This window comes from Pseudorasbora parva, chromosome 8 (genome assembly GCF_024679245.1).
Source record: "Pseudorasbora parva isolate DD20220531a chromosome 8, ASM2467924v1, whole genome shotgun sequence".
Lineage (NCBI taxonomy): Eukaryota > Metazoa > Chordata > Actinopteri > Cypriniformes > Gobionidae > Pseudorasbora > Pseudorasbora parva.
This window is the reverse complement of record NC_090179.1, coordinates 29,304,844-29,319,244: the sequence shown is the minus strand read 5'-3', so window position 1 is coordinate 29,319,244 and position 14,401 is coordinate 29,304,844. Positions and strand designations below refer to the sequence as shown.

Sequence of the window (14,401 nt, the reverse complement as noted above, 5' to 3'; positions counted from 1 at the left end):
GTACTATAAATGGGTCAGATAAATTTACTCATTTCCCTGTTGTCCAATTATAATAACAAGGCTTGAAAAATGGTCATAATTTATTTTGTTGCACTCAGTGTGTTTAGAATTTTTTGTTTAGATTTATCATGATTTTTATTGTTAAATAGAGACTGCATAGACATAATGCTTACATATCTGACATAGTCTTTCCACTGCTGCCACCACTGCATGGAGATCAGAAACCAGTTCTGACTGGGCTGAAGCCCATGCCTGCTCTCCCGTTCCAGCCAACCCCTGTGCCGTTACACAAGATTAATGTGGATGACAAAAAGTCAATAAAAGAATCATTCATATACAAGCACAAAAATAAACCAACAAAAAAACATTCCTTCTGTCATAAGATTTCAATAATAAACCTAGGCATTATAGCCAAACAATAAGACATGATGTGGTACAGTATTTATAGTGCCTTTTTAAGCTCTGCCAGTTCTGCTAGAAAATCTAATTGAAAATGAAATTGTGTTCTCGATCTCTGTCTGGTCTAAAACACTGTTACAGGCAATGGAGCTACGATGGATCCTTATAAACAGAAAAAGTCTAATCATGATGATCATGGGTGAGTGAAATACAATACAGCCCTCATAAGGCTTGTTTTAAAACATTGAGAAAGTGCTCAGTAGAGACTCTTCTGAAAGGTAGCCGAGTTACAGACAGTAATAGGGTGAGTAAAGAAATGCTGTGTCCTACTCTCACCTAATGATCTGACCTTCCTCTTCAGGGGTAGCAGGACGCAAGCCCAGGACAATATGACACACCTGATGACGAACAGATTAACAAGCCATTTGAGGCCTGATTCTAGACAACAACGTGCATACTTTACTGGATTCACTAAGCATTTAGGCACTTTATATTTTGTTCCTTTGCCAAAAATGACTGTAGTTAGGATCTTACCTGAAACAGTAAGTTGAGGAACTCATTGGCGAGGGCACTTTTCACGCTCCATATCTGATAGTCCTCCAGGGTTAAGTGCCCTTGCTGTGAGTAAAACACAAGATAAATGTTAGAGCACAGAAAAAACAAACAAATGCATGCAAGTCATTTTTATTGAATTGATAAATAAATGTAATTTAAATGCCAATGTTTGATTTAATTTGGTGATATTTTTTAAAAAATGTAACAGTTTAATTAAAAGAGAATTGGTTTCTGCTGGGGAATCAGCAATGGTGAAAATTAATTTGGAATTGATTTTTTTTAGCTTGACAAATCTACATCCAAATAAAATGAAAGTCTAATTACTTTCGTTGTGTCATGCATTTTCAGTATGTCCTCTACAATGTCTGACACGCTGGAATCAAACTCCTGAAACATAGAGAAGCATAAATCAGTAAGTGTCATTATGAAATCTATAGCTGACATGAAAGAACTCAATTAGATGTAAAAAAGCAAATGAAAAAAAAAACACAATGACAGCTCAGGATGCCCAAATCAATATTGAATTGATTTGAGTTTCATTTAAATGTATTATCCCACATTAGTGCATACCTGCAAAAACACAATTGCATCTCATTTGCATAAATCATGTACACAAACATATAATACCAAGGAAGTAACTTGTTTTGCAACAAAAGGTTAACTAAACAGCTTAACTGTATCATGTGCTTATTGCTTTTCGATTAGACAATCAGCTGCTCTGCACTTACGGGGAGGGTATCTGTACGGTTGTCCTTCCACACTTCCAGCAGCGCCACCACCATCTCGTGGATCTCATCCCTGGACAGAACTCCATCCCGATCTACATCGAACACTTTAAAACAAACTGCAGTAGACACGGAAGAAGAGATTTAGATAACATTCATTTAAGATATAATAATATTAATAATAATCTTGATAATATTTAAATAACATTATTATAATTTGTGCAAAAATAATGGAAATATTATTGTATTACATAACTCTGTGTATTTAGAATACATAATAAGTTAGCTAAAATAGCCTTAAAGGAGTTTACAACATTTTTTTTTAAATGTTGTATGAAACACCACAACAACATCCTGCATCTGTTGTGGAATGCGATGAACAACTAAGAGGGTAAAATAGTAAACTAAATGCTCACACTTCTGCCTCTCCGCTATAGGGCCCCGACAGCAAGCTGAGAGCCCGCACGATATCTCCTTAAAGTCAATATGATTGTCCCGATTCTCATCAAAGGCATGAAACAAGCCTGGAAAATGGGAGAAAATGTCAGTGTTTAGATTAGCAAGCAAGAGTAATTGGATTCCTTGGAGATCTTTTATCACAAATGATCCAATAAATTTCAAAAGCAAAGACCTACTCCAGCAAAAATTAAATGAACTGTGACTTTCATGGGTGCTGCAAATGTATTCAAAGCACACAGCTAGCAGGTGGATGTATGTGAGAGTGTTTGTGTCTCAATCCATTTGGGAACCTTTTAAAATTGCTGTAATGAATTCTGTCTTGCCTTCACTTAACGATGCGTGAATAGGGGGCGAGACCAGAGGGACAAAGGTTTCCAAATCAAAGCGGCCTGTCCTTGATTGGGCTTTCAGCAGCCAGTACCGCTTTTCCAAGTCGATAATGTCCGATTCTTCTACTGCAAGAAGGAAAACACAAGAAATCAGACTCTGTGGATTAATCTTTTTTAATGGGCAGTGTCAAACATCAGTTTGCATGTGCTCCTTGTGTAACTGAATATCAATATTTCTGTGTAAAGACTCCATTAAAGAGATGGTTTGCCAAAAAAATCCTTATTTATTCACCCTTGTGTTGTTCACCGTCATGTTAACTAAACCTGAAACTACAAGTTTGGAGTTGAAGTACTAAAATTACTAAAAGTAAAAATAAAGCTAAAAACAAAACTAATACAAATAATAAAAACAATTATTTTTTTAAATAAAAACTGAAAATGTACAAATAAAAGCCATTTAAATTACTAGTAAGTACTATAATAAATATATTCTGAAATAATGTTCCCACAAAAGTAGATTTTTTTGTAAATAACACCACTTGCTCCTTGATTAAAGCTATCATATGGTTTTATGGTTGTAAAGACTTGGCATATAAAATACCACTAGTCTCTAGTCATTTATAGACAATAGTTTTACGGCACTATTTTGCCCCTTTTTGAGTTTGAGCTTGCTATATGGCAAGAACTGTGATGATATTCACTACTTTTAGGGCATACAAGTTTGTTATGACATGAGGGTGAATAAATACTTCCAACCTTAATAAATAATACAAATGATTCTTTAAATAGACATTACGATGGATAATTTCCATACTTAAATTTTTTGCTGTTGCAGACCGTAAATGGGCTCATTTTTTCACGTGGTTAACATCATGTTTACCAATGCAAAAACGCTGTACACTATGCTGTGAAAGTAAATTTGTTGATGAGGCTGTGAAGAATCAGTGGTTAAAATGAATTATTTTTCAACTATAAAAATTCTCAAATGTTCAACACAAGATTAGCATGCTTGCTCTTGACAGATGGTTCAGTACCTTGCTTTTTTGGACCAGAAAGGAGGGATTTAGAGAGACTAAATCATCAAATGGATTGTTTGAGAATAATTGAAAAATGTGGTGATATGCAATGTATATTATGAGACAGTTAAAGTTTTATTTGACCGTTGAAGCATGTAAACCTGTTGTTGAAGACCCCCAAAACAAAAGTAGGACCTTTTAAAAGAGCATAATAGGGTCACTTTAACATTTATGACAAGTGATTACATAATTACTAGGTGAAAGCATGACTCAAGTTACCCCCTCCGAACGCCATATATATAGTCCAGCCTTTTAGTTTGTTAAGAGGACCTAGGTCAACTCCTCTTGCTTTGCAATAATCTCTAGCTTAGGCTAATAGGATTAATCTTGCCCCTCCTACACCGAGCATCACACACAAGGCAAGTGTCAAAACACAGGAATACAAGTCTGATCTTTTGTTTAGCCTGATGTTCATTTCTGACTACTCCCCTCTCTATTATTCGAAACACAATACATTTCTGCACGCCATAAATAAATAAACAAACAAACAATCCAAACAAAAGTATGTCCTAGGGGTTTCTCGGGACAGGAATAAAGGGCATCTTAATTGAGCAGGCTCTGGATAGCCCTGAAACTCCTCTGTTATCTCAGACTGCTGCAGCACAGCTAAACCTCTGTGGTTTGATGGACAATTGAGAGATAAAATGATTGGGTCAATAGTCATTATTTCCCATAGTGCTCTGGGAGAGCAGGTCTACTGTCAGAGGGCCAAAAACTGAAAGACTACAGTGACCAGAAACAGAAAACAGTTTGGGGATCTATAGGGTTACAAACCCACCCACCACGAAACAAGATCAATGACTTGGTATAATTTCAGAGGCGGTTAGGAGTGACACTAGCCCTAAATCTATCTTGACGCTAGTCCTAAAACACTTTACACCCTAGAAGCCTTTAAGCACACAGCCAAACAACATTTAACAACAAATTTCCCTCTGGAATGAAGCTTCATTACGGTGTACCACTTAATGCAGTAATGAAGAATTATCATTATTCAGAGCAACATTATTATTACCTAGAACAATAATTAGTTTAGAATAGCTTTAAAGAACTGAATAACTGAATAAGTGTTATTCATTGTTTGTGCACTGGATAGTGACTACTAATCTATAACACTTATTATGCACTGTACGGATCAGTAAAACAGCCATCGTTCATCCTGAATGTTTACAGTACATCTTAAAATGAGGCACCATGTGTTCATTTCAAGCTTGCTGTGGCCTATGATATCCTCTTGTCCAGCAATGCATTACAGCAGAAGAACAGACATTGCTTTCTTAGGCTAGCACAATGCTGTCGGGCCTCTAAAGCTGTCAAACCCATTTCACCCATTACTTGCGCTACATTTCCATTACTTTCCATGCTGTCCTGTAACAAGGCACAGAGTGCATACAGTCCATGACAAAGCAATTACAGGTCTAGACTGAGACGCAATGTCACACTTTTGTTTTCATTAGCCTCTCTTGGGGATGGATCCATCTTTGATGGCACTTCAAAAATGAAATATTTGAAGTGTTTGTCATTTAAATGCTAGTGGGAATATGAGATTTCATTCTTAGTGAAAAAAATAAAAATAAAAAACTGCCAAAGATAAACCAATCAGCCAGTGCGCAAAAACGCCCACCGTACATCAGCTTATTGTAGGTAAGGAGACAGACTGATGAAGCCAATCAGTTTATATGGGGATAATTAGGAGGCCATGATGATGTACAGAGGCCAATGTGCAAATTTGCTCAGGATGCAGGGGTTAAACCCCCACATTCCCCCAGATGTTTTTTAAAAAAAATTTTAATTTATTTTTTTAAGAAATCAATTTTTGTAATTTGTTGATTTTTTTTAAATTCCAAATAGATGCTCTTTTTAAAACTTTTATTAATTAAATAATCCTGTTTTATTTGTATCAAGGTTTCCACACAAAAAAAAATTAGCAACTGTTGTCAACATTTATAATAATAAGATTTTTTTTTTGTGTGACACTGAAGATGGGAGAAATTGTGCTGAAAATTCAGCTTTAACATCACAGGACTACATTACACTTTAAATAATATATATATATATATATATATATATATATATATATATATATATATATATATATATATATATATATATATATATATTAGGCTTGGGCGGTATCCAAATTTTGATACCGTCAAACCTCCTCCCTATTTTACCTCGGTATACGGTATTACCGTGAATAATTAAAACATTATGATGTAAGGCTCAGACAGCGTCAACAAACTGTTGGCTTGTGCCTAAACCGTTCAGAAACTGAACACCAAACACTAATACTGAAACAATAACAAAATAACATGCACAACAATATTAACAACTGTTATTAGCAACAAATAACAGTTTAAAAAAAGTGCAATACAACAGTCAAACATAATTAAATTAACATAAACATCCAGAACAGGTTTAGCGCAGAGACGTACACACAAATGAATTAAATCAAATCACACTGCCTGGAACAACTTTAAAGAGCAGCTTATAAAAAAAAGTGTAAATAGACCCACAACAGTCAACCAGAGTTGAATTAACATAAAGATCTATATTATAAAAATGATTGCAAAGTAATAGGCCTAAATAAAAGTAAATTCTTTCCAGTCTTCTTAACAATATTGTTTTTGATGAAAACCAAATAAAATAGGCTACCTGAATCAATTGATTAACGAATTAATTAATTAAATAAATAACAATAAATGAAAAAGAAAAAAAGAAAAGAAAAAAGAAACGAATGGCAAGTGGCATCAAATCTAGTCAAGTTTTTTCGCTAGAAAAACCGACTTTGTCCGGCTTTAACAGGGCACGTTGTGGACCGACAACTTTACCTGCGGGGCTGAAAACCGTTGTGCTTGTGGCCCCAAACAGTGAGTTGTCATTTGAGCTCCGACTCGGTCTTCTACGGTGCCGATGCCGCGGGACCTGCCATTGCATCGGCTTGTTTTTTTTGGTTTTTTTGCAGCAAAAAAAAAAACGATGTTTATTTAGGCTTATTCATTCGTTCTTTTAACGAATGAATGAGTTAACTGGCCTAAATAAACAAAATAATTAATGAATAGGCCTAAACGAATGAATGAATAGGCCTGAACGAATGAATGAATAAATAGGCCTAAATAAACGAATGAATGCATAAAAAAATAAGCCCATTAATGTTATTCCATTTGTTCAAATTTGCATTCACATTTTTAAGTAAGTTCCTTATGCGAGTCAAGTCTGCATTTATTTGATAAAAAATACAGAAAAAAAGGTTTTCTATTTTAACATAGCCTACTTTTAAATATAATTTATTTATGTGATGCAAAGTATATGTGTATATATATATATATATATATATATATATATATATATATATATATATATATATATATATATATATATATATATATATATATATATATATATTTACATTTGAGCCCCTGCCCCTGAGGAACTCTCTGCACGTTTTATGCTTACCGTTATGAGACAATTGTCAGACAATTGACATTTGTTTTGTGAGTCCCATGTCCACTTGATTCTTGTGGAGTTCATGCTTATTGCTTACATTGCCAGCTGTGTGATAAAAGGCTTCGGCAATATTACAGCATAGTCCGAGGGTGCGCTCGGTTTTTCATCCACGCAGCAGTGAGTGGATGGTGGTTTCGGATATGCGCCCTTAGGTTCAAGGGATTTCCATCTCTTGCGGTCATCTTTTTGTTGCACAATTTGCAAATTGCCTCGTCTGTATTTACCGCCTCTCCCTTCTCGTTCGTTCAAAACCCAAAATACTTCCAAACTGCAGAAGTTGTGTTCTTTGTGAGACCGAATAACTCAGTGCCCGACTCGCCGTCTTTTCCCCTCTCTCTTTCTCATCCGCTGTCACAATAACGCATACACATATTTAGGCTTTAAACAAATAAATAGTATTTAATATGTAAATAGTTTAATTAGTTCAACTTATTCAATATTTAATAATTATTACGTTGAAATGTTTTTTTTTTGACGGTTTGAAGGTATTGAAACTGATACCGTTGCTATTTTTAGATCCCGCGGTATACCATTTTACCTTATTACCGCCCAAGCCTAATATATATATATATATATATATATATATATATATATATATATATATATATATATATATATATATATATATATTTTAAGTAGAAGTTTATAAGTAGAAAAAAAATAATACTTTAAATAGTAATATTTTACAATATTTATCTTTTACAGTATTTTGGCATCCTGGGTGACACTTCTTTCAAAAACATATAAAAAACAAATCTAATTGACCCAAAATGTTTGAACAATATATATGTATTGGAGGTGTGTATTTGAAAAACAATGTGTCCAACACACACACACACACACACACACACACACACACACACACACACACACACACACACACACACACACACACACACACACACACACACACACACACACACACACAAGGCATCAACATGCCTCCAAATCCCACTACTCACCTAAAGGAGCGACTCTATCAGAGTGGCAACAGAAGAACCATACCATATTCCACTGCACATGTCACGGCTCTGGCTGTTAGATACGGCATGTTCCATAAACTCCACACAAGATGCCATTACGTTGGCAAAATACAGGTACTCTCCAATCTAACTCTCTTTCTTTCTTGCAGATTATTGTCATCCAGTCATCATGTTCGTCTTTCTGATAGGCCTTTTGCCTGTGCGTATTTGGCCAGTTGTGAGGCATTTTCTGGAAGGTGCATGAACCCACAAACTCACATGTGCTCAAACAGATCACACAGATCATGACTACTTCACACCGACAGCACACACACAGCCCTCTCACTGAGCTAAGAGGATAATCTGGAGCGGCCTGCAGATTACCGTGCGTTGCCCAGGTAGCTTCTCTGATTGGCCAGAGATGGAGAGACAAAGCTGTCCTTGATTGACAAATAAAACGTATTCTAATTTTACTGATCATTTGCATAATCACTTGTGTTTTTTTGACTTATCTTGGCTTGGTGACAGTGAGCAGGAAGAAGTCCAACATTGTGCATTCATTCTGTAATGGAGAAATATGCTATAGACAGAATCGATCATGGTCTTACTAATACACAGAAAGGCACATAAATTAACCTTCCAATAATGCCTGCATACAGTCACTTGATTAATGAAAAAGGCAAACAACTGCTGTGCGTGCTGTTTAAAGCAACCTGTAGCAACTGTTTTAAATCACAAACAGAACAGGCATGTCAATACTGGCTTACTCGTGCCCAGTATTAATGGCTGTTCCTAAAGTCTACTGAGCTGCCTACCTAGACAGAGACAGCATCATCAATTCAAACATCTAAACAAACTAAAGCAGTTTTCAGATGTCAAAATCAGATTTTTTCCCCATTTCCAGTAAAAATACCTAAACATTCTAAAAAATAAGATTGTTTGGTTGCAGTGTGGCAGCTGAAAATGCAGTCAGGTTTTTGTTAACACAAAGACACCTCAGGCACTGCAGGTCAATTAATTTTTGAAATATTTTAGTTATGATTCCTTATTAATTGAGACACTATATACAACATTTATACTTTTAGATAAATTTGTCGGTTAAATGCACCTAAACGGTCATTAAAAATAAACTTATTTTTATATAAACTTATATTATCATTAAAAATACTAAATTGTTATCACAGCGTGGCCACTTGTGCATGGGGGTCAATTGAGTCATGGAGTAGAACTGGCTTCCCACATTACCATTTCATGACAGCAAAATCACTGACTGAGCGGGTGGGAGACCTTCAGCACCTAAATAAATCATCGTCTACATAAGAAGAGCCAGGACTGAGATAATCTGTCACTGTGCAGGCCTGGGGTCTCTGAGAGAATGCAGCTATTTCCTTCACTGTGTCAGTCTGGTTTTAATAACTGGGTGGCAGTGACAGCTGCAGCAGGGCTGAGTGTGTGCAAGTGGAGTGTATGTGTTTTCACTGAGTGGGAAGTGTTGCCTGTCACTCGCCATTATCTCACAGATGCCTCTCTCCCAGTGGAGGGCAGGCCGACTGATTTGCTGATGCCTTTGTGTGTCAGGGTGAGAGGAAAGTGGACAAAACGAGACTTGCAACTTGCCTAAACATCTGCAGCATAGACTATCAAAGAGCAGATTATTGTCAGCTTCAGCGACATACAAAGTCAGCAGTGAATTCAAATGATAACCTAAGACTTTAAGTCACTTCTCACTAAAACAGATGCCTCTAAATGGACAAACACTGGCCATAAAAAGGCAGCCCAAAGAGCAAATTCAGTATGGAGGTCAAATGTCAGGCAAGGAGAGGAAAAATACTATAGAATTCTCCATTAAAAAATCGATTTTTTTCAAGACAGACTCATCATGAGCTACAAGACTGAAATTATGTTCTTCTGCTAAAGCCACAAATCAGTGTGATTTTCAACAGTTGGCAAATTCCAAATTAAGAAGTAAACCACCCATAATTTTGAAGAAAGACATTCCTTGATCCACCAATCAGAGAAGTTGTGGTTGCCATGGTAACGAGAACAGATTATTCAGTTCAGTCTCTATATTGTCAAACAACTTATCTATTAATTACATTTTAAATAAATGGAGCAATTTCAAGAGAGTCCTCACGCCTCGGTACTCAGGGCCTAAATATAATAAAGTACTTAAAATTGTAAAAATATTTCACAAAATTACAATTTTTACTGTATTTTTTTGATCAAATAATTACATCATTGGTGAGCATAAGAGATTTACAATTACAAATATTTTGAATGGTAGTGTACATCAGTTCCTTTCAAAAAAGTACTCAAGTATATGATCTTGTGCCCTTCTTTTTTTCCAATTCAAATCAATCCTCAGATATGTTGGTTTAGTTTAATGCATTTTTAATAAATAGTTTCAATCACTATAAAAGAATATGAATGGAGAAAAACTAGTCCAGAAGCAGACAGGGAGAGTATTCAAAGATACAGTTGTGAGAGTGTATTGAGAGGAAGTATTCAGAGAGCACTCTGAGAGAATAGTGACACTTACAGTGTGTGACACCTGCCAGGGTCTGATAGAAGGTGGGTGTGTCGCTGTCGTCGGTCAACGTGACGCACACTCCACCTGACAGCAGCCAGCGGGAGAATGTGAAAGCATCTTTATTCTGTAGGAGCCAGCTCTTAAACTTCTCATAATTCACTTTCTCTCCCTAGACAGAAACGGACAGAAACACTATAAATAATTACCAGATTACGATTCTCTAATGAACCTATGACCAACATAAAGAGCATTGCAAAACACTGCAGAATTGAGAAGTTGGACTGCGTTTTAGTTACTTCCCCTTGTTCAGCGATTAGAAAGGTCTCTCAATATTAATATGAACTGAATTCTGTTGTATGCAAATACATTTGTTTGAGTGGGTTGGGTAAAGAGAAAAGAGAGAGTCTTTGAGCCGCTGCCAAGGATAACCAACAAAAGTGGTGCACTGGATGGCTTTCCCCTAAATCAAGAAGTGATGCTGCAGCAGGAAGAATGAAGGCTGAGAAAACAGTGCAACTAAGGAAGAGCTAAACATTTTTTGGAGGGAATCAATGTCACACGACCTTGTTGGCTGCAACATTTTTACTGTCAACCTTTTAAGCTTATTATAAGAGCGGGTCTATTATACAGAGGAAGCTCTCTCATTAACAAGTTTAAATAGGGAAAACAGTTCAGAAGGTGTTGTATATAAAGAATTTGCCAATCAATTAAATAAATTTCACAGGTCTGAGGTTTAAGCACAGGTTTTTTTATATGCTTTTTGGAAATGTTTATTTTAATTTAAGGGCTGTCAATTTAATGTGATAATTTAATTAATTAGTTATGGAAAAATAACTAATGCTGGGTACACAGCAAATTTTGTTTAATATCTTATAAGATTTTCAAAATGTGATAGACCACAAACATAAGGACAAATAATCCTAGATTTAACCGTTTTGCGCCTATAGTGTGTGGTGTGCCATGATGTGACAAAGACAGCACACCACACACGAACAGATTTTTAACCAGAGTCCCGACCGTTAACACAGGAAATCTCGCAAAATCTCGCAAGACTTCAGGCCGGCGACACACTGCCTGCGTGACGCACGTCTCTCAGACATGGATCGAGCCGCCCTGAAAACGCACAGTGAATGCTAGAAATAGAACAGATGCTTATTTTTCACGCAACATGCAAGAGTGTTGGAAGCGTTCCAGGCAAAATAGAATACACTGCAAAAAATGCTCTTTTTACTTAGTAATTTTGTCTTGTTTCTAGTCTAAATATCTAAAAATACTTAAATCAAGGTGCATTTACCAGATAAGTAAAACGACATAAGATATTTTTTCTTGTTTTGTTGAAAAAATAAATAAATATGAAGTGAGTTTTTGCTTAAAAAAGGCACAATTATCTGCCAGTGGGGTGAGAAAAATTATTTAGTTTCTGACTGAAATCTTGTTTCCGTCCAAAAAAGAAATAAGATTATTTTTCTCACCCCACTGGCAGATCATTTTGCAGTTTTAAGCAAAAACTCCTTTCTTTTTTTTCACCCCAGAAAACAAGCAAAAATATTTTATGTCATTTTACTTATCTAGTAAATGTATCTTGATTTAAGATTTTTTAGATATATTTGGACTAGAACAAGAAAAAAAATACTAAATAGCCTAGAGCATTTTTTGCAATGTAGGAAAATATGTTTAGATGTCATTTTGACAAATACATATTTCTAAATTACATTTTGATGTTTGAAAGTCTTTAGGTTGTGACATAAATGCAAATATAACTGTAATTTAAATAAATAAAAACACTTATCGATTTTTTTAATATTGCACGTCAATACAGAACAAAATATTCTGCAGCTTATTTTGCCATCAATACCATAGATATGTATGGTCAATACTGCCGAGTGCCGACGTTGTATTTGCTGTATCAGTAGGGGTTATATATGTATGTTTAACATGAAGTAAACATGAAGTATAGGCCAATTCCCTGTACGTCAATAGCAGCAGCGCCGCGTCAGACATGTGTAAAGGCAAAACGGCACGCAGTTGACATGCAACAGAAACGCAATGCTTGCAGTGTGTCTCCGGCACGGCGGATGAGGAAGAAATCGCGATGATAGTCTTTGGAATGATTCTCACAGAAAATTCACGCAAAAAAAAAAAAAAAAAGGGTTTGGGTGAAGTCGTGGAGACGGCGGGGACGGCCTGTACATGTTCAAGAGTGAGCTAGTATGGTAAAAAATTAAAATTAAAAAAAAATTTCACACTGCTATTTTTTTTTTTTTTTTAAATAATTGTTGTTCTCGGGTGTCTCTTGAAAAATAGATATTATTCTCTTTGAAATTGCCTTATTAAATAAACTTTAAATAAATGTTTTTATAGTCCATGACTATTTGATGTTATTAGAGAATGTTTGAGGATATGTTAAAATTAAATAGAACTGTTGACATCGTAGCCTGCTTTCTGATTGGATATTATTTCGTTTCACGTGAGTGTGCCTGCGTTTGTCCTCGGGGTTCCCCCCACACATCAGGATTTCTGATCGTAAATATTCAACATGTTGAATATTTACGATTCGCGATCGGGACGGCTCCGACATTCTTCCGAGCAGGTTCGGACACTCTTAACACACTTCACACCACAGGAAAATCTGATAAGATAATCTCTAGAGCCATCAAGATAATCGGGACCGAGCTAGGATTGTCGGGAGTGGGGAAATCGGCGCAAAATTAGCCTGATTATCTTTTGGTGTGTACCCAGCATAAACTAACTAAATGACTTAATACATTTAATGCACCCAGCCAAGACCTACGTAGGTCATTTCACACAGTTGATTGGTGACAAACAAGAAGCAGGGCAACAGCTCACTGCATGACAGCCCTAAAATAAAGATAGAATGCCCCTAAAATTCAAGATATTGGGACAAAAATTACCTTGTATGAGTTTGCCTTATAATTATATCATACATTATAGTTAAGCAATATATAAAACAGTACTGTTTTTATCTTGAATAGTTTATAGCAGTTCAATAAATAAGAAGTTAATACTGTTTAGTTTTAGTTACAATATTATCAGTTTTTGCTCAATTACACCAACAAAAATATTACCTGTAAAGCCAGAGCAGAAGTTTTGTGTCTCTCAAAGCAACACACAAAGGTGTTTTGTTTTCCGAATGAATCTGCGCTTTGAGCGCATCATTCGTGTAAACCAATGATTCAATGGCCCATTTATAAAGAGAGCTATTTACCTCATTCCTAAATGAATCAGCTTGTCTGGCTTTCACCAGACCATGCTCATTTTAAGATTGAACATTGGTCTGGGGAGTTTGCTCTGTATTTCTATTGCACAAGAGGTGTGATCAACTGGCATTATTCAAATACCTCTGTACGCAATTGGATATTCCTTCAACCAACCAGACCACAAGAGGCATGATCAACAGGCAAGGACCCATCGCTTCTCTATCCGTCATCTTGTTAAACCCGCCAATCCATAGTTTTCACGTGTCGTCACACGCTTATAGGAATGCTCACCTGGAGGGCAAAACAAGGCTTTCCTCGATTGCCCGGCAGTCATTTTTCCTAGGTTTGTAGTCAGTATTAATGCAGTAAGACAGTGATATTAAAATACCAAATTTAATATACACCTTATTGATGTGGCACACTTTGTACAGGAAAGCAGATGAACACAGAATATTAGTTTAACACAAGGTTTCTTGTGAAGTGTGTTCACCACTGAAACCCATTATTAAAAAAAACACATTGCGTTCATGTTCTTGGCTCATCTACTCGCTTGTTCACAGTATGGGTCATTAAAAAGCTGTTAACTTAATTTGATATTTTAATATCACTGTTATAGTATAAATGCACTTTAAGGGTGGGTTGCA

The 14,401-nt window shown here is 35.9% G+C and overlaps 1 protein-coding gene across 2 annotated transcripts in view; it reads right to left on the bottom strand.

Moving 5' to 3' along the window:
- Positions 1 to 14,401, bottom strand: part of usp32 (ubiquitin specific peptidase 32) — a 67,638-nt gene that overhangs the window by 16,573 nt on the left and 36,664 nt on the right. For both annotated transcript variants that reach the window (XM_067450687.1, XM_067450688.1), the window contains exons 5-12: positions 10,549 to 10,708; positions 2,462 to 2,593; positions 2,096 to 2,203; positions 1,683 to 1,798; positions 1,279 to 1,341; positions 934 to 1,017; positions 736 to 797; positions 174 to 276 (exon numbers count right to left, since the gene is read on the bottom strand). In XM_067450687.1, coding sequence (XP_067306788.1) covers positions 174 to 276; positions 736 to 797; positions 934 to 1,017; positions 1,279 to 1,341; positions 1,683 to 1,798; positions 2,096 to 2,203; positions 2,462 to 2,593; positions 10,549 to 10,708 — 828 coding nt within the window. The remainder of the gene's footprint in view (positions 1 to 173; positions 277 to 735; positions 798 to 933; positions 1,018 to 1,278; positions 1,342 to 1,682; positions 1,799 to 2,095; positions 2,204 to 2,461; positions 2,594 to 10,548; positions 10,709 to 14,401) is intronic.